At 31.1% G+C, this 19,023-nt stretch overlaps 1 protein-coding gene across 1 annotated transcript; it reads left to right on the plus strand.

Moving 5' to 3' along the window:
• The first annotated feature begins 4 nt into the window (after positions 1-4).
• LOC134710280 (WD repeat-containing protein 73-like) lies at positions 5-14,954 on the plus strand. Its single transcript, XM_063570576.1, has 10 exons — positions 5-161; positions 2,211-2,278; positions 5,379-5,470; positions 7,013-7,101; positions 7,668-7,735; positions 8,611-8,668; positions 9,147-9,271; positions 12,932-13,254; positions 13,984-14,020; positions 14,699-14,954. Exons 1-10 carry the CDS (start codon positions 118-120, stop codon positions 14,932-14,934), a joined length of 1,140 nt encoding a protein of 379 aa, XP_063426646.1. The 5' UTR covers positions 5-117; the 3' UTR covers positions 14,935-14,954.
• Positions 14,955-19,023: the final 4,069 nt, after the last annotated feature.

Here is a 19,023-nt window from a genome sequence, read left to right on the forward strand (position 1 = left end):
ATAAATGGGAAATCGTGATCAGCCGGACGCTTTTCAAAATAATATTTTTTCCACCAAACCACTGTCTTCATCAACATACATATTATTTAGTCTGTGACTTACTTTCATCAAGTCTACATGGCTTCAGATGACGATGATTGGTTTTTTGACTCTGTCAGAAAGTATGTATATCGCTGATTTTGAAAAGTTTTGAGTCTCTTTTACTGAACATGCTAAACTGCTAAAGGGGTCCCTGTATCTTTTATAGCACACACCCTTGTTTCTATCAATGGGCATGGTACATCTACATCGACATAATACTTCTTAACTTCAGTATGCAAGAAGGCACATACTAGACTTCATGGTTCAGCTAGCAAGCCAGATTTAATACCAAAGATAATACGAGGCAGGCATTTACCTTAGCTGCTGAACCGTAGCTCATAGGTTCTTATGCTATTTTTTTACTATTTGCGGACTATAGCAGCAGAACCGTAGCTCATAGGCTCGGGGGGCCACTTCAAACTTTTTTGGGTAGGGGTGAGCAGCTGAGACATCAACATGATCAAGTACCCCACCCTTTTCATATATTTCGTTTATCAAAAATATATACCTTGTCATATATTAATGAACAAAAAACAGACCTATAGATATATTTGGATATTTTTCATCTTCTTGTACATTAGATTTTACAAAAATTTTGAGGTCCCACTCATTTTACGTTTTTGTTTAGATGCAACGCAGTCGCAATAATCACACCTTGCTTTTCCAATAAATTCTTCACTCCTCCATTTGCCCCTTTTATAACTTTAAGTATGAAGAAATTTCAATTTGAAAAGACAATAAATATTGTTTTACTAGATAAATGTAGTAACACTTCAGATAGTATCACTTTTACTGAGTTTACATTAATTAAAAACTGATTTGTCGTTCCCTCTTGAAGGATGCTAACACTATATATATGCTATGGAATTTCTTCAAATGTTTCATGTATGCAAACTTTTCAATGTTAATTAGGTGGAAATGTCAAAATGATTGGATTTATTGCATCTATATCTAACCTCAGTGGAAATACTACATTGAATAAATAGAGTTTAATTGGTTTGACAAATAGCTGATGCATTTAAGACTGAGGTTTAACCGCATCAAAAATAAATAGAACATTTGATTAGTTTCAGATACTTATAATATATATATCCAGCAAGTAATAATATCAACCTATTGATATATTTAATCTGAATTTCTCACCCTTTTCATATACATGTATCATGAAGCATGAAATAGTGACCTATTCCAGCGGCTCATCCCTACCAGTCATTACATAGGAAGTGGCCCCCCCGGGCTCATAGGTCCTTAGATGGTCTGCAAATAGTCAAAAAATAACATAAGGACCTATGAGCTACGGTGGAAGGGGACGATGTCTGTATGATTTTTTTTTTAATTCAAACATGTTAAAAAAAGAAACGGAAATACTGTAACTTAATATGATGAATATAGTTTTATTTAGCCATGTATAACAGTTTTCGATTTGGCATAATGATAAGTATTTCTCTTTCAACTAATTTGAATAAGAGGAGATGTTGAGTAAACAGTAATTAAACAGTAACCCAACAGTAATACCCCCTCCCCCCCCCCCCCCCCCAAAAAAAAAAAAGGCATCATACAGTAAAAAAAATGGACATCATATATATATATATATATACATGATACTGTGGATTCATTATTATTCGTTGGATACCAATTTTCGTGGAATTCGTGGATACAGATAAACCACGAAATTAAATGTTCAACGAATGAAGTATATTCTAAAGGTTTGTGTGCAGACTTCAGCAAAACCACGAAATTAAATATTCACGAATATGCAAGTTTTCATTAATCCACGAAAATTGGTACCCACGAAAATAAATGAATCCACAGTATATGTCAAGCTAGAAATTGGAAGAATTTAGCATGTTGTACAAAAGTCTGTAAATTTCACAATAGACCAAAAAGCAACTTTGATAACCAAGTATAAATAATGACAATAGAGTTTATCTTTAAAAAAAAGTATTGGGATGTAATTTGAATAAGTACATGCATGTAAGATGCAGAATTACAGTATTATATAATATATTGTTGTAATTATTGCATGATTATAATCTTAAAACATGTAATGAGTACATGCACTAATATACTTTAAATCAGAGCCTGACTGTTAAGCTCAATAATATCTGTAGAAAATTTGATATTTTCAGCTACAGAAACCTGTTTATGTACGATTTACAACACCCTGTAACATGTATGGACTGGGTAGATGATAAAAGTAAGTTATAAACAAAGTTCTAGACTCTTTGAAGTACATGACAGTTATATGATGTGCTGTGTGTGGGTCAGCATGTCATTTCAGAGGTATAAATGAAGAATTGTAATATTAAACAAAGATCAGGTAGTTACTTTTTGGTACTAATTACCAAGCTAGAAGATCTATTTTTTTATACATAATTTTATACATAAAAATGAGAATGTATTATAAAGAAAATACACCAAACAAGACAATTATACAAAATATTTATAGTTACTATATATTTGCTTCACAATGAGGGGGAGGACAGGGGTAAGGGAGACAGGGAGAAAGGGGGTAGGAGAAAGGAGAAAAAATAAGATATTTCTTCTTTTAAAAAATGATCTAATATTTCAAGAAAAAATATCTCAAAAGGAGATGTTTTATTCTAATGGGAGAAAGGAGAACGAGGGTAGGAGAAAGGAGAAGAGTGGTGGGAGAAAGGAGAAGGGTACCCCCTGTCCTCCCCCTCCACAATGGACAGGTGCTCACATCATAGGTCAATTTTTTATTTGAAAAAAAAAATAGAAGTAAAAACTGACAGCAATTCACAAAATGTTTCCACAAAGTAGACTTTAAGAAAGCAGTGCATATTAAACATGTTAAAGTCAGACTGGCACTAAAACCAAATGACAATGTTTCAATTATCTAGAGTCTAGACTGGTCAGGCTGGTTGTGAATAGATTCAATGGTTAACAAATATTAATGGTTTGAAATTAACATTGAATTCTTTAAAACAAGAAACAAATTATTATAGAGCACTGTTGAAGGACTTTGATTTATTTGGTTTCATAATAATAATAAATTCTTTATTTAAAGAGGGTAACTCAATTAGAAATAGTCTAATTTTCATTGAGGCCCTCAAACAAAATACATGCATACAGTTAACATTGATACATTAATTTACAATATATATTACTAGTATATACAAGAGGGTGGTAAAGGGTTATTTTCGTGCAACGTTTTGGGCCTTTTTATTACACATGTTTTTCGTGTTTTGACGTTTAATTTCTCGTTTTCTCATGTTTGGTTCGACGTGCGAGCCTCATGTTTTCCTTTATTTATTTTCCGTGTTTCGTGTCGGTAATCTTAATTTCTCGTGCTTTTCTCACATTTGATTAAAAAGTTAACCAGGACTGAATTCAAAGTCAGTCTGCAGATTGTTTTAAATTATGAGTTTCCAGAATATTTAAAAAGGCTACCAAATTAATTATTATGAATAATATTTTTCTCTCAAATCAGTTGCAACTATAGCGGACGCTAAAAGGTGACTGCATGGTCATAATATCCATTATATAATGACTAGATGATCTCAAAGAAGGGCTGATTAATAAATTACTTAACTTTTTACATTAATATTTACTATTTTATTTCTCGTGCTTCGTTTTTTCAGATTTTTATTTTCCGTGCAACGTGTTCTCGATGTTTATTTCACGTGTTTCCGTGTTCAATGCCCCCCTTTACCACCCTCATACAACAATTCAATCATTGAAATATACAAAGAGTAATAAATGACAATATTTGATATAGTTTTGTTAGAGAAAAACAAATTATTTGACTTGCATATAATTTTCAAGAAAATGGTTATAACTATGTTTCTTGAATAATTCCACATTAGGACATTTTTTTTTATTTCGAGTGGTAAATTATTCCATACTTTGGTTGCAGAGTAATGAAAAGATTTTTTATAAAAATTTGTATTTGGTCTTGGAACAAAAAGATCATTATTAGAGACAGATCGTAAGTTGTGGCGTTGCACATCATCAATATTTAGAATTGCTAAGTAATCAGGTGTTAGCCCATTTACAATTTTATACATTAAAATTGATTGTTGGTATTTTATTCTTTTGGTAAAAGATAGCCATTTTAAAGAAGAAAACATGAAATTAGATGGAATAGAAATATCACATTCCAGTATAATTCTTGCTACTCTTTTTTGAAGTTTTATGATTCTATCTGGATCTTTTTGTAATAAATTTCCCCAAACTGAACTACAATAGTCTATACATGGTAGAATATATGCATTATAAAATAGTTGCCTTGTGTGTATTGGCAAATATACTTTAATTTTATATAAAAGTGATACTTTAGATGCTCAACATGATCTTCCCAGCTTAAATTTTCATCAATGTCAATTCCAAGTAATTTGAAAGAATGGACATTCTCAATACATGTTTTGTTGATGGTAATGCATAATTCTGATAGTCGTTTAAGTTTTGGTTTTGAACCCAATTTCATACACTTAGTTTTTTGTGCATTGATTTTCATACTGTTATTGTTACACCAAGATTGTATAGCATTTAAATCATTTTGCAATATGCTGTTTATTTTTCAATGTTTTTTATCATGAAAATGCAATGTTGAATCATCAGCATATAAATCCATTTTGGATTGTTTAACATGAAGTGGTAAATCATTTATATATATTAAAAATAACAGTGGACCTAAAATAGAACCTTGAGGCACTCCATACTTTACAAACGATTTATCAGATTTAATGTTAGCGTACTGGACTTCTTGTTGTCTGTCAGACAAATATGATTTTATCCAATCTATTATATGTTTTCCGATATGATAAAATTTTAACTTTTCGAAAAGTATGACATGGTTAATAAGGTCAAAAGCCTTACTGAAAACTAAAAACACGGTACCAACTATTTCTCCATTATCTAAATATTTTAAGCATTCGTCAATTAATTTAGTTAGCGCTGTTTGGCAGGAATGACCTTGTCTGAAACCTGACTGGGCGATATGTAACAATTTATTATTGTTAAGGAATTCATATAACTCACAGGGACTCGGTTAGCAGATTAAAATTTTGTAAATCAATGTTTTTAATTAATTTTTTTTATTATTTCCTGTCTATTTGCATTACTTATTAACGTATTTAAAGTTGCCATCACTATTTCTTTGTTTTCTGGCAATGTGCAGTTTACTATCCATATCCATATACTGAAAAGAAACTTCACCACACGTACAGCACACTTCACAACTGATAAAAAGAAATACATCTAGTACACAAAAAGTCAACTTTACAACCTGTATTTAAGAATGTTGATGATTTGAAATATTTTTCTTGCAGATTTGGTTGTTGCGACATCAAGTGATGCTAGAAATGAGATATTAGAGTTATCTGTCCCTGACAAGCTTTTATCTGATGATTCAGAGAGTGCTGTACGTATTAAACTAGAAAATCAGTAATGTCATGAATGTTTACATTTCATATTTATGATTTAAACTAGCACTGTAGATAAGTGTTCCATCTAAAACAAAGTTGATGTTAGACAAAATTCAGTCAAGAAAGTCTGTCCAATGTCAATGACTACTACCAAAAAATACATATATTAAAGTAAATTTATTGAAACTGTCAAAATCTACACATGGATCATACTTAATGTAAATTCTTATTTTTCTTACAGCCTCATTTGGTAATCAGAGTCCAAAATTGCCAAAGGTTTTGAAGACCAATTACAGGAATAATACTGAATCTAATTATCTTTGGACAGACCTTTATCAAGTAAAATGAAAGGGAAAAATTTAGAATACCTAATCATCAGTCAGGGGCATTACTTAAACAAGTAACAATTAAAATAACTTATACAAGTAATGTTGAAAACGAGGCTAATTTAAATATAACTTATATAAGTTATTTTTCTGAATATTATTTTTATAGGTGTCCAAGAATACAGATTTTACTAGCTTTAAATAATTTTCACAGTTATCTGGTTATTTTTCCCTTGATATATAAAAACTAATTCTTCTGAAACACTAATTAACTTTCCGACGCACGCACTTATCTTTCATACCGAAGCTTCTGGGTCAAAGATTGGTCTCTTGGGACTATTAAATTATCATTTTCCTCTAAAATCTTGAAGGTAGACTGATATAAATAGATAGATACTTGTGAATTAATTAAGACCTGAAGTTATTTATAATTTGTAACCTAAATCAATTAAATATGTGCCTTAGATAAGTGTTATTGCTATTTTTTTCAAAAATGTTTAAAATAACTTATTCAGGTAATATTTTTGTCATTATTTTCAAAGTAACCCTTTATCTCTTTACTCCTCTCAAATCTGATAAATTCTTTATTTTATGATATAAAATGTTGTTTAAAATCATGAAAACTTCATTAAGTGTAAGTTTTTATTGAAAATTAAAATAACTCTATTAAGTAATTTTATTATTTTTAAAATAAAAAATTACTTATATAAGTAATTAAAAAAAATAACTTGTTTAAGTAACGCCCCTGACTGATCATGCTAATACACATATTTAACTGTATTTGCCTAATCTACATTTTTCATGATTTTATAAATAAATTAAACACAACCCTTTTCATGTAAAGATGTAGCCAAAGGCTTTAGAGGTTATAAAAAAGACAGTCACACATAAATGATATTGATTTACACCTAAAGAAGGTCATATAGACATACAGATTGTTTGGTAATCTATGGTTGCTAACTCCCATGTCATCTGATAGAGAGTTGTCTTATTGGCAATTATACCACATCTTCTTATTTTTATGCAACATTGGAAATAGGATGATCATGATGATAAAAAAGAGTTATAAATAGTATAATGAAAACTAAAATATAGTATACATGTACTGTTTTAATTAAAACAAATATTAGCTTATGAAAAAAAAATTAATTAAGAATTCTATGACAGTCTATTAAATTTACCTAATTAACTTTGTTTTTACTTTGTCTCTAGGGTTTGCTGAAAGACAGAGATTTTCGCCAAAAGAATGGTGGATTCAGTACTAGCAAAATATGTTGTATAAAACATATCCCTAAATCAAGGTGGAGTCATACGAAATATATACAACAACAAAATTATAGAACTCTTTCATTTGTAAAAGAGAGACTAATGGGACATTCAAACTCGTATCTAAGATGAAAAATAAACTGACAATGTCATGGCAAAAAAATGTATGTGAATAGTGTCAATTTAAATGTTTCTCAGTTCTTTGTTTCATCCTATGGCCCTCTTAGAGTATTTCCAAAAGTTAATTTATAGAAACAAAAGATAAACTGGTGGAACTTGACATTTTTATTGTCAGAATATACTTGATACAATATTTTTGCTCTTTTAATCTATTGGATAGGAACTGCTTAGCCTTACCCTTTAGGCTTTCAGTTTGGAAATTGAAGAATTATTGATACAAATGTAGCACTTATTTGTATGTACTTATTACAGTGATCTAGAAACTGAACTTGTATTACCTTCAGTCATGCTTTCATGTATACAGAAATAATTTAATAACTAAGCAATTCAATCATAAACTGGACAAGAAGTAAGTTAATTGTTTTATGTATTTGTTAAAGATTTAAATTTCATTCAATTTGTATTGTTAATATTTTTACAGACAGGTGTGCACCAGTGATGAAACAAATACAGGAATACAGGTTTGGAGAATTGGATCAAATGGAACTGGTATGTATATTTGCTTATTGTTGAAGGCCGTATAGTGTCATTGTGGAGAATTGTCTGATTGGCAATCATACCACATCTTCTATTTTTTATGTTATATTCCATAGTTAATTTAGGAATAGACAGAAAATTTCTGTACAAGATATAATATTTATTATTTTTTTTCTCTTTGACCAATATTTTATTGTAAAGTATTTATTTGTCCAGTAAAATTTGTAAAGTTACATTACATACAATAAGGAAAGGGCTCCATCTTGGTAGATTAAAAAACTATGAAATCTTATTCAGATGAAAATTGATTTTCTTTTGAATGAATGAATCTTTATTGCAAAGCATAGACATGCTATGGCAAAATTAACAACATATATTACATAATATAAAACATTATAAGATATAAAGTTCTTCACCACCATTATACAGATCTATGAGAGAAATGTTATTTAGTAAAAATTAAAAATCAAGTCTAAGTCATTCGTTTTATGATTGCTGATAAAGATAAGTAAAGGTTGGTTGGTATACTTGTATAGTTGTATGGGGCACAAATTATGGCTTAGAAATTAAAGTAATAAGAATGTCCTCTTGCAATGATACTTATATCAAAGTAGGTATAATAACGCAACAACAGTGACATTGTATACATATAGAGCAAATATACAAATATATATGCATTCAGAAACAGTTGGTTTGTTAAGATCGTATGTCCCAGTCATTATATAGTTTTTGGTTGATACTAAGAAGGATGATGTGATTATTTCAACCATATTTATTTTAAAAAAAGAAATGGTATATGATGGTTTAATTTTTGGAAAGAAAATTTCAGTTTAAAAAAAAAAATTAAAAAAATTACTGCATTTATGTGCTTTAATATTTTGTTGTAGATCTTATTAAACCGATTGAAAGTTTAAAATCACAGCATGTAGACACAAGTAACAAAAAGTAAGTTTTTATTTAAACATTTATTTACAACCATGTTCCAATAAAACATCTCAAAATGACAAAAACTTAAATGTCAGAATAGAATATCAATAAGAGGAACATTAAGAAGATAAAAGACAACAATATCAAAAGACAAACACATCATATGGTATTAATCAGATAATGCAAGTATCTATGTTGTAAAACTGTATTATAAAGTTGTTCCTCATTGCTTGAATTCTAAGAAATATAATATGTCCGTTACTTTAAAAATACTGTAAGTTCATGAATTAGTGCAAGGTTTATACTTATATGAATAATGTGTCTGGATTAGAATGATTATTAATCATTTTAATATTACTGGTAGATAAAAAAAAATACATCAAAACTTTTTCACACACTTTTTCAAAACATGAGTATTAAATTTTCAAAATTTTACGCCAATAGTTCTGTTCCTAAAATTTCCAATTAAAAATTAATGAGTTGAATTTATTTTTAGATGCTTTGCAAAGATAGCTGTAAATGAAGATAAACCAGCTTGTATTGTATTTGGTTCTAGTCTGAATAATTTATGTTGTTTGGATTTAGAAAAAGAGACCACACATGAGGTGTGTGATAAAACAGGTACCTTATTATTACCTATGTTGTGTCATGTGTACTATTGTTTTTCTGTTTGTCTTTTTCATTTTTAGCCATGGCGTTGTCAGTTTGTTTTAGATTTATGAGTTTGCCTGTCCCTTTTGTATCTTTCGTCCCTCTTTTATTATAAATTGTTTAATCTTATGAAACTGCAAAATTTCCTTAAAACACCATGAATCAAGTGGCAGCAACCCAACAATGGATTGTTTGATTTGTCTGAAAATTTCAGGGCTGATAGATCTTGACCAATTGAACAATTTTACCCCCTGTCAGTTTTGCTCTAAAAGCTTCAGTTTTTGAGATATAAGCCAAAAACTGCATTTGACCCCAATGTTCTATTTTTAGCCATGGTGGCCATGTTTGTCGATGGATCGTAACATTTGAAAGAATTTATAAACTAGATACCTTAAGGAACATTTAGTTAAAGATTAAAGATTAGTTAAAGTAATTTGGCCCAGAAGTTTCAGAGAAAAAGATTTTTCAAATACTTTACGAAGACAACAGACGTCTATAGATTGCATAAGCTCACATGAGGCCCTTCAGCCCCGGTGAGCTAAAAAGAAGATGTGATATGATTGCCAATGAGACAACCCTCCACAAGATATCATCATTTGTTCCTTTTTCAATGTTTGTCCAACAAATATTTTCGTCACACCTTCACAGAACAGAATGATTTCACATTTGGTAAGCAGATTTACAATACATGAGTTGTAAATGCTCTTTGAGGATCCGTCAGATACCTAATTGATGTTTTACAATACTTTGAAATTTTCTGATTATTCAATATGTTGAATGAACTTTGTCACACTTTGCTTAGAAATCCGAACCAGAATGACTATTCATTTGGTCAACAGCTATTATAAATCAGTGCTGAGTTTTAAAGTGTGTGCACTCTAAAGGTTTTTCAGACATCTACTTCGTATTCTTTGAATTGCAAGTGAAGGTATGCTTAACAGAACAACCCATACATTCCTAGAGTGGGGTGCTCATTTTTGCCACATCTTTCCATGTTTTCTACAGTTTATGTTCAGGTCTTAATGTTTTTATACGACCGCAAATTTTGAAAAAATTTTCGTCGTATATTGCTATCACGTTGGCGTCGTCGGCGTCGTCGTCGTCGTCGTCGTCGTTGTCGTCGTCGTCGTCGTCGTCGTCGTCGTCCGAATACTTTTAGTTTTCGCACTCTAACTTTAGTAAAAGTGAATAAAAATCTATGAAATTTTAACACAAGGTTTATGACCACAAAAGGAAGGTTGGTATTGTTTTGGGGAGTTTTGGTCCCAACATTTTAGGAATTAGGGGCCATAAAGGGCCCAAATAAGCATTTTCTTGGTTTTCGCGCTATAACTTTAGTTTAAGTTAATAGAAATCTATGAAATTTTGACACAAGGTTTATGACCACAAAAGAAATGTTGGGATTGATTTTGGGAGTTTTGGTTTCAACAGTTTAGGAATTAGGGGCCAAAAAAGGGCCCAAATAAGCATTATTCTTGGTTTTCGAACAATAACTTTAGTTTAAGTTAATAGAAATCAATGAAATTTATACACAATGTTTATGACCACAAAAGGAAGGTTGGTATTGATTTTGGGAGTTTAGGTCCCAACAGTTTAGGAATTAGGGGCCAAAAAGGGACCCAAATAAGCATTTTTCTTGGTTTTCGCACCATAACTTTAGTACAAGTAAATAGACATCTATGAAATTTAAACACAAGGTTTATGACCATAAAAGGAAGGTTGGTATTGATTTTGGGAGTTTTGGTCCTAACAGTTTAGGAAAAAGGGGCCCAAAGGGTCCAAAATTAAACTTTGTTTGATTTCATCAAGAATTGAATAATTGGGGTTCTTTGATATGCGGAATCTTACTGAGTATGTAGATTCTTAATTTTTGGTCCATTTTCAAATTGGTCTACATTAAGGTCCAAAGGGTCCAAAATTAAACTTAGTTTGATTTTGACAAAAAAATAATCGGTTGGGTTCTTTGATATGCTGAATCTAAAAATGTATTTAGATTCTTGATTATTGGCCCAGTTTTCAAGTTGGTCCAAACCGGGGTCCAAAATTAAACTTTGTTTGATTTCATTAAAAATTGAATAAATGGGGTTCTTTGATATGCCAAATCTAACTGTGTATGTAGATTCTTCATTTCTGGTCCTTTTTTCAAATTGGTCTACATTAAAGTCCAAAGGGTCCAAAATTTAACTTAGTTTGATTTTAACAAAAATTGAAATCTTGGGGTTCTTTGATATGCTGAATCCAAACATGTACTTAGATTTTTGATTATGGGCCCAGTTTTCAAGTTGGTCCAAATCAGGATCTAAAATATTATATTAAGTATTGTGCAATAGCAAGTCTTTTCAATTGCACAGTATTGCACAATGGCAAGAAATATCTAATTGCACAATATTGTGAAATAGCAATATTTTTTTTTAATTAGAGTTATCTTTCTTTGTCCAGAATAGTAAGCAAGAAATATCTAATTGCACAATATTGTGAAATAGCAATATTTTTTTTAATTGGAGTTATCTTTCTTTGTCCAGAATCAACTCAAATCTTTGTTATATACAATGTATATTCACTTTTTACTACCAACTGATAAATTAAAATAATCTTTACCATTCAGTGATAACAAGCAGTTTTTTTACATCTTAATATTTTATGATGTATTTAAATGAGTAGTTATTGTTGCAAACTCCATTAGAAATTTAATTGAGATTAATTTGGAATAAGGGAAAGGGGGATGTGATTAAAAAAAATGGGTTCAATTTTCTCATTTGAAATGAAATTTCATAAATAAAATGAAAATTTCTTCAAACATTTTTTTGAGAGGATTAATATTCAACAGCATAGTGAATTGCTCTAAGAGAAAACATAAATTTTAAGTTCATTAGAACACATTCATTCTGTGTCAGAAACCTATGCTGTGTCAACTATTTAATCACAATCCAAATTTAGAGCTGAATCCAGCTTGAATGTTGTGTCCATACTTGCCCCAACCGTTCAGGGTTCAACCTGTGCGGTCGTATAAAGCTACGCCCTGCGGAGCATCTGGTTGAAGTATACTAATATTTCTATATGAAGATAACTTCAAATGCAAAATATTCTTAAGCTTGAAAACGGGTTTGTTTGAAAAAAATCATCTGAAAAGTTAGATTAAAGGGTGTATGAAATTTCCAGATGTTTTGTTAATGGGGGACACATATTCGCCGTTTTTACACATCTATTTAAAACCAAATAACCGCAGCTTTTACCAATCTTTATCAAATGAATTGCATTATAGATGAATAGCAGACATTTCAAAGGTGTAAAGAATTCAAAATTAGGGCATTCAGTCAAATATTTACTTAGAAATACTTCTTTGAAATTGTATTTTTTATTCAGGAAATTGTCCGAAAATCGTTGTCCGTTTTTCGGTCATTTTCAGTAGGAGCCGCAACTTTGTCTCAGTTTAAAAAAAATCATATTTGTTATAAAAATATAATTTACCGGTACATTTCTTCCATTTCAGCCATCCTTTGAAGTTTTTACACCTCAAAATCCTAAAACGGCGAAATTGTGTCCCCGGCGAAAACGAGCACCCAACTCTATATAGTTACTGGTATTCACATTTTATAGGTTTTATAAAGACATGTATCTGTTTATTTTCAGAATTCACTGAAACATCAATAATCAGTGAAATAAAATTCATGGATCAAAACACATTGATAAGTTGTGAAAATTCAGGAGAAATTAGACTCATTGACCTCAGAGTAAAGCAGGACAAAACAGACAATAACAGAAAAAGCACTTCAAACCAAGTTTGTGACAAATGCTCCATATGGACAATGGATATTACAGTTGACCTAGTTTATAGATTGTCGTCTGCTGGATCTGTTGTCATATCTGATATTAGAAATGGAAGTGATAAAATCCTACAAGAGATGAATACACAACAACAGTCTAGGACAAAACATACAGATATAAGTATCAAGGTTTGTACCCAATTAGAAACGATAGTGAGGCTGCTTTAAAGTTTTACTGTCAAAATTTGAGAAATATTATATTGAATTGTATCCTTTGTGTTTGTATGATTTTTAGATGTTTTTACATAAATAAGGCCGTTAGTTTTCTCGCTTGAATTGTTTTACATTGTCTTATCGGGGCCTTTTATAGCTGACTATATGCCGTATGGACTTTGCTCATTGTTGAAGGCCGTATGGTGACCTATAATTGTTAATGTCTGTGTCATTTTGGTCTTTTGTGGATAGTTGTCTCATTGGCAATCATACCATATCTTCTTTTTTAGATGATATATATTGAAAATTTTTAGCTTTCTTTTTAAACCAGATCGATGTATATATGAATCAATCTCTTACTAAGAAAGATATTTTACATTCATTAACAACTTTCAATAAGACATATTGTAGCAACACTTCTGCTGACGGAAATTGTTGACTAAATATTAAGGACAAGATCTTAAAGTGAGGCTTTTTTGACAGTATATGGGTCTTTGACCTTTGCATCCCAAAGAAAATATCTGACAAAATTCAAATATATGGTATATAAATACTGATAACTGACAGACTAATGGTAAATTTATTTGGTAGGTTTTAAGCGCTTTTGAATTTTGAATTCAAGGGTCCAAAAAAGTGACCCTCTCCTCTGGTGTTTTAGTGTATGGCTATATATAAGAAGTTTTATAGTTTAAAATTATTTTTCAGGCTTCTCCACAGCAAAAGCAAAAAGTATCTCTGTCAGGTAAGCATATCATACAGGGACAAAAGACAATTGAGGTTACATTTCAATTTCCCTTAGTAAGATTTGTAAGCCCTTGGCCTTCCATTGAATTAGAGCATGAATTTCTCAGTTGTTATGCATTTCTCTACTATTCATGCTATTCCCGTAAATTAATTATAAACTTTTTTCAGAGTTTTTGATCCTTTATTTGGTTTTTTTCACTTTTTTTATTCAAGCATCACTGATGAGTCTATTATAGATGAAAAGAATGTCTAGCATACAAAATTACAACCGTGGTATCTTTGATGACTCTTTTTTTTTTGTATGTTGCATATAAGTATATATTATTAAAGGGGATGAGTACAACCATGTAGACACTAGCTAAGGGTAGTGATTTAAGGTACAGTAGTTTTCTTTGACGACTGATATAAGAGACAAAAGTTCCAAGAATATTGCTATTTATGATCAGGACTTTGACAAACGAGAGAATGTGAGAAAAAGAAGATATTTTTTACATAAAATGCATATATGGCGATTCCAATTCCTAATCTTTAAAAACGGAGGTTTTAAGTTGGAAATGTCTACCAAAGGTTTTTGGTCTTTATATAGCAAAAAATAGGTGGATGACCAGGCCTTTGTTAAAATATACTTTATTATGCTGACTTTTAATTTTAATTCTTCATTCATATTTGCTTGCAGGATTTGATGGAAATGTTTACATTTATGATACACAGAAGTCACCAGTCCATGAATTTGGATGCAGTTTTACTGAACCAATATTTAATCATCAAGGCCATGTGAAGAACTGTTCCGACCAATCAGATGTTATAAAATCTTTAGCTCATTTGTGGCATCCATGGAAACCAGATCTGATTATGTCTTCAGGATCTGAAGGATCCTTACATGCCTGGGAGTACTGTTTACCAAATACATGATTAAAATATAGTGTCTCTAATGTCATTTCTGAAATTGTTTTTATCAAGTTACTTTCATGGTCTTTATTCTTTGATGGCTAATTATTGTATTTTGCTGTTATTATCACGCACATGTTATTACAGCGCATTTCATTGAGTGTGTAGCCAAAGGTAAAATCTTTGGTTAGCTTGCTTGTTAGCTGAACCATGAAGTCATTGTTAGGTTAGGTAAACTACCCCTCTTTAGGAATAGACTAGTTGAACAGAAAACCAATCTATCTGTCTGTTGGACTATGCTACTTCATAAGGAGGGTTGTATACCCGACCTAATAATGACTTCACCGTTCAGCTAACAAGCAAGCTAAACAAAGATATTTCCCTGTGGCTACACACTCAATGAAATGCGCTGTAATGGATTATGTCTTATTGATTTTGTCAAAGCATGTATACACTAGCAAAAAAAAAATCAATCTAGGAATATTCCTTTTTAGCTCACCACTTGGCGTCCGTCGTCGTCTGTCGTTAGCTTTTACAAAAATCTTCTCCCCTGAAACTACTGGGCCAAATTAAACCAATCTTGGCCACAATCATTATTGGGGTATCTTGATTAAAAAATGTGTCCTGTGACCCCGCCAACCAACCAAGATGGCCGCCATGGCATAAAATAGAACATAGGGGTAAAATGCGATTTTTGGCTTATAACTCAAAAACCAAAGCATTTAAAGAAAAAATTGTTTATCAGGATTTTAAAGATCTATCTTCTCTCAAATTTTCAGATAAATTGGACAACCCGTTGTTGGTTTGCCGTCCCTAAATTGGTAATTTTAAGGAAATTTTACTGTTTTTATACGACTGCAAAAATTAAAAAAAAATTGGTCATATATTGGTATCAGGTTGGGGTCGTCGTCCTCCAAATACTTTAAGTTTTCGCACTCTAACTTTAGTAAAAGTGAATAGAAATCTATGAAATTTTAACACAAGGTTTATGACCACAAAAAAAAGGTTGGGATTGATTTTGGGAGTTTTGGTTCCAACAGTTTAGGAATTAGGGGCAAAAAAAGGACCCAAATGAGCATTATTCTTGGTTTTTGCACAATAACTTTAATATAAGTAAATAGAAATCAATGAAATTTAAACACAAGGTCTATAACCACAAAAGGAAGATTGGGATAGATTTTGGGAGTTGAGGTTCGAAAAGTTTAGGAATTAGGGGCCAAAAAGGGGCCCAAATATGCATTTTTCTTGGTTTTCGCACCATAACTTTAGTATAAGGAGATAGAAATCTATGAAATTTCAAAACAAGGTTTATAACCAAACTAGAGGCTCTAAAGAGCCTGTGTCGCTCACCTTGGTCTATGTGCATATTAAACAAAGGACACAATTGGATTCATGACAAAATTGTATTTTGGTGATGGTGATGTGTTTGAAGTTCTTACTTTACTGAACGATTTTGCTTCTTACAATTATATCTATAATAAACTTTGCCCATTAGTAACAGAGAACTATATTTGGTAAAAATTTACATAAATTTACCAAATTAATGAAAATTGTTAAAAATTTACTATAAAGGGCAATAATTCCTTAAGGGTTCAATTGACCATTTAGGTCATGTTGACTTATTTGTAGATCTTACTTTGCTGAACATTATTGCTGTTTACATAATACTATAATATATACATCTAGTAAAAATGTTTATCAGGTCAAGATCTATCTACCCTGAAATTTTCAGATGAATTGGACAACTGGTTGTTGGGTTGCTGCCCCTGAATTTGTAATTTTAAGTAAATTTTGCTGTTTTTGGTTATTATCTTGAATATTATTATAGATAGAGATAAACTGAAAACAGCAATAATGTTCAGCAAAGTAAGATCTACAAATAAGTCAACATGACCAAAATGGTCAGTTGACCCGTTTAGGAGTTATTGCCCTTTATAGTCAATTTTTAACCATTTTTCGTAAATTAAAGTTATCTGTTACAAAAATCTTCTCCTCTGAAACTACTGGGCCAAATTAATCCAAACTTGGCCACAATCATCATTCGGGTATTTAGTTTTAAAAATGTGTCCGGTGACCCCGCCAACCAACCAAGATTGCTGCAATGGCTAAAAATAGAACATAGGGGTAAAATACAGTTTTTGGCTTATAACTCAAAAACCAAAGCATTTAGAGCAAATCTGACAGGGGTAAAATTGTTTATCAGGTCAAGATCTACCTGCCCTAAAATATTCAGATGAATCGGAAAACCCGTTGTTGGGTTGCTGTCCCTAAATTGGTAATTTTAAGGAAATTTTACTGTTTTGGGTTATTATCTTTAATATTATTATAGATAGAGATAAACTGTATACAGCAATAATGTTCAGCAAAGTAAGATTTACAAATAAGTCAACATGACTGAAATGGTCAATTGACCCCTAAGGAGTTATTGTCCTTTATAGTCAATTTTTAACAATTTTCATAAAATTTGTAAATTTTTACTTACATTTACCACTGCAACTAATGGGCCAAGTTCATTATAGATAGAGATAATTGTAAATTGCAAGAATGTTCAGTAAAGTAAGATGTACAAACACATCACCATCACCAAAAAATAATTTTGTCATGAATCCATCTGCTTCCTTTCTTAAGAACTCACATATACTTAGGTGAGCGACACAGGCTCTTTAGAGCCTCTAGTTCATAGATCTTATTAATCTTTTACAAAAATCTTCTCCTCTGAAACTACTAGGCCAAAGTTAACAATACTTGGCCACAAGTATCATTGGGGTATTTAGTTTAAAAAATGTGTCACGTGAACCGGCCATCCAACCAAGATGGACGCCACGGCTAAAAAAAGAACGTAGGGGTAAATCACAGTTTTTGGCTTATAATTCTAAAACCAAAGCATTTAGAGCAAATCTGACATGGAGTAAAATTGTTTATCAGGTCAAGATCTATCTGCCCTGAAATTTTCAGATGAATCGGGAAATTTGGCTGTTTTGGGTTATTATCTTGAATATTATTATAGATAGAGATAAACTGTAAACAGCAATAATGTTCAGCAAAGTAAGATCTACAAATAAGTCAATATGACCAAAATGGTCAATTGACCCCCTTAGGAGTTATTGTCCTTTATAGTCAATTTTTAACAATTTTCATAAAATTTGTAAATTTTTACTAACATTTTCTCACTGAAACTACTGGGCCAAGTTCATTATAGAAATAGATAATTGTTAATTGCAAGAATGTTCAGTAAAGTAAGATGTACAAACACATCACCACCACCAAAACACAATTTTGTCATGAATCCATCTGCTTCCTTTCTTAAATACTCACATATACTTAGATGAGCGAGTTTGTATATTGGCATCACTTCATTGACGTCGTCCCAAGACATTTGGTGGCCTGGTTAATGAACAATTACTCTTAGGTAAAATTTGGATTACCTCCCTTACACCGCTTTTAAATTATCAAATGGGTAATTATGGTTGCAATCTCCATAGGAAAAAAAATATTTTTGGAAGAAAAGAAGGGGGGGGATTGAAGGCACAATTTTTTCTTATGATTTCAAAAATTAAAAAGAAAATTTCTTATAACATTTTTTAAATTTTAATTATTTGATTTATTTTTTTGGGGGGGAAATGGGGGGGGGGGGGTAGCAGGGTCAATTTGCAATAGCATGGTGTATTGCACAATAGCCCCCAAAAAATGATATAAATTCCAATCATATTTATAACAATTTTTTAAATTCTTTGATTACAGTTAACTTATTATGTGTCAAATAATTACAATCCAAGCGCAAATATTATGTCCATGTTTCCCAAATGTTCAGGCAGGACATATATAGATATACTGTTCCCAGGTTCAGGGTTTGACCTCTGCGGTCGTATCCAGCTGCGCTCGGCGAATCAAAACTGTCAACGAAAATACCGGATAATGTAAGTTAATCCGGCATGTTTTTATGATTTAGACACCGATGAATGTCGTAAAAAATATTGTTTAGAAAGATGAAAATAATATAAAAAATTTAAAACTTTTTTTTAAGAAAAATGTATCACAGTTATCATATCTTTAACATAAATATTGTTATATAATTAAATGATTGTAATTATGACACCCTTACGTAAGTTGATG

This window comes from Mytilus trossulus, chromosome 3, assembly GCF_036588685.1.
Source record: "Mytilus trossulus isolate FHL-02 chromosome 3, PNRI_Mtr1.1.1.hap1, whole genome shotgun sequence".
Classification (NCBI taxonomy): domain Eukaryota; kingdom Metazoa; phylum Mollusca; class Bivalvia; order Mytilida; family Mytilidae; genus Mytilus; species Mytilus trossulus.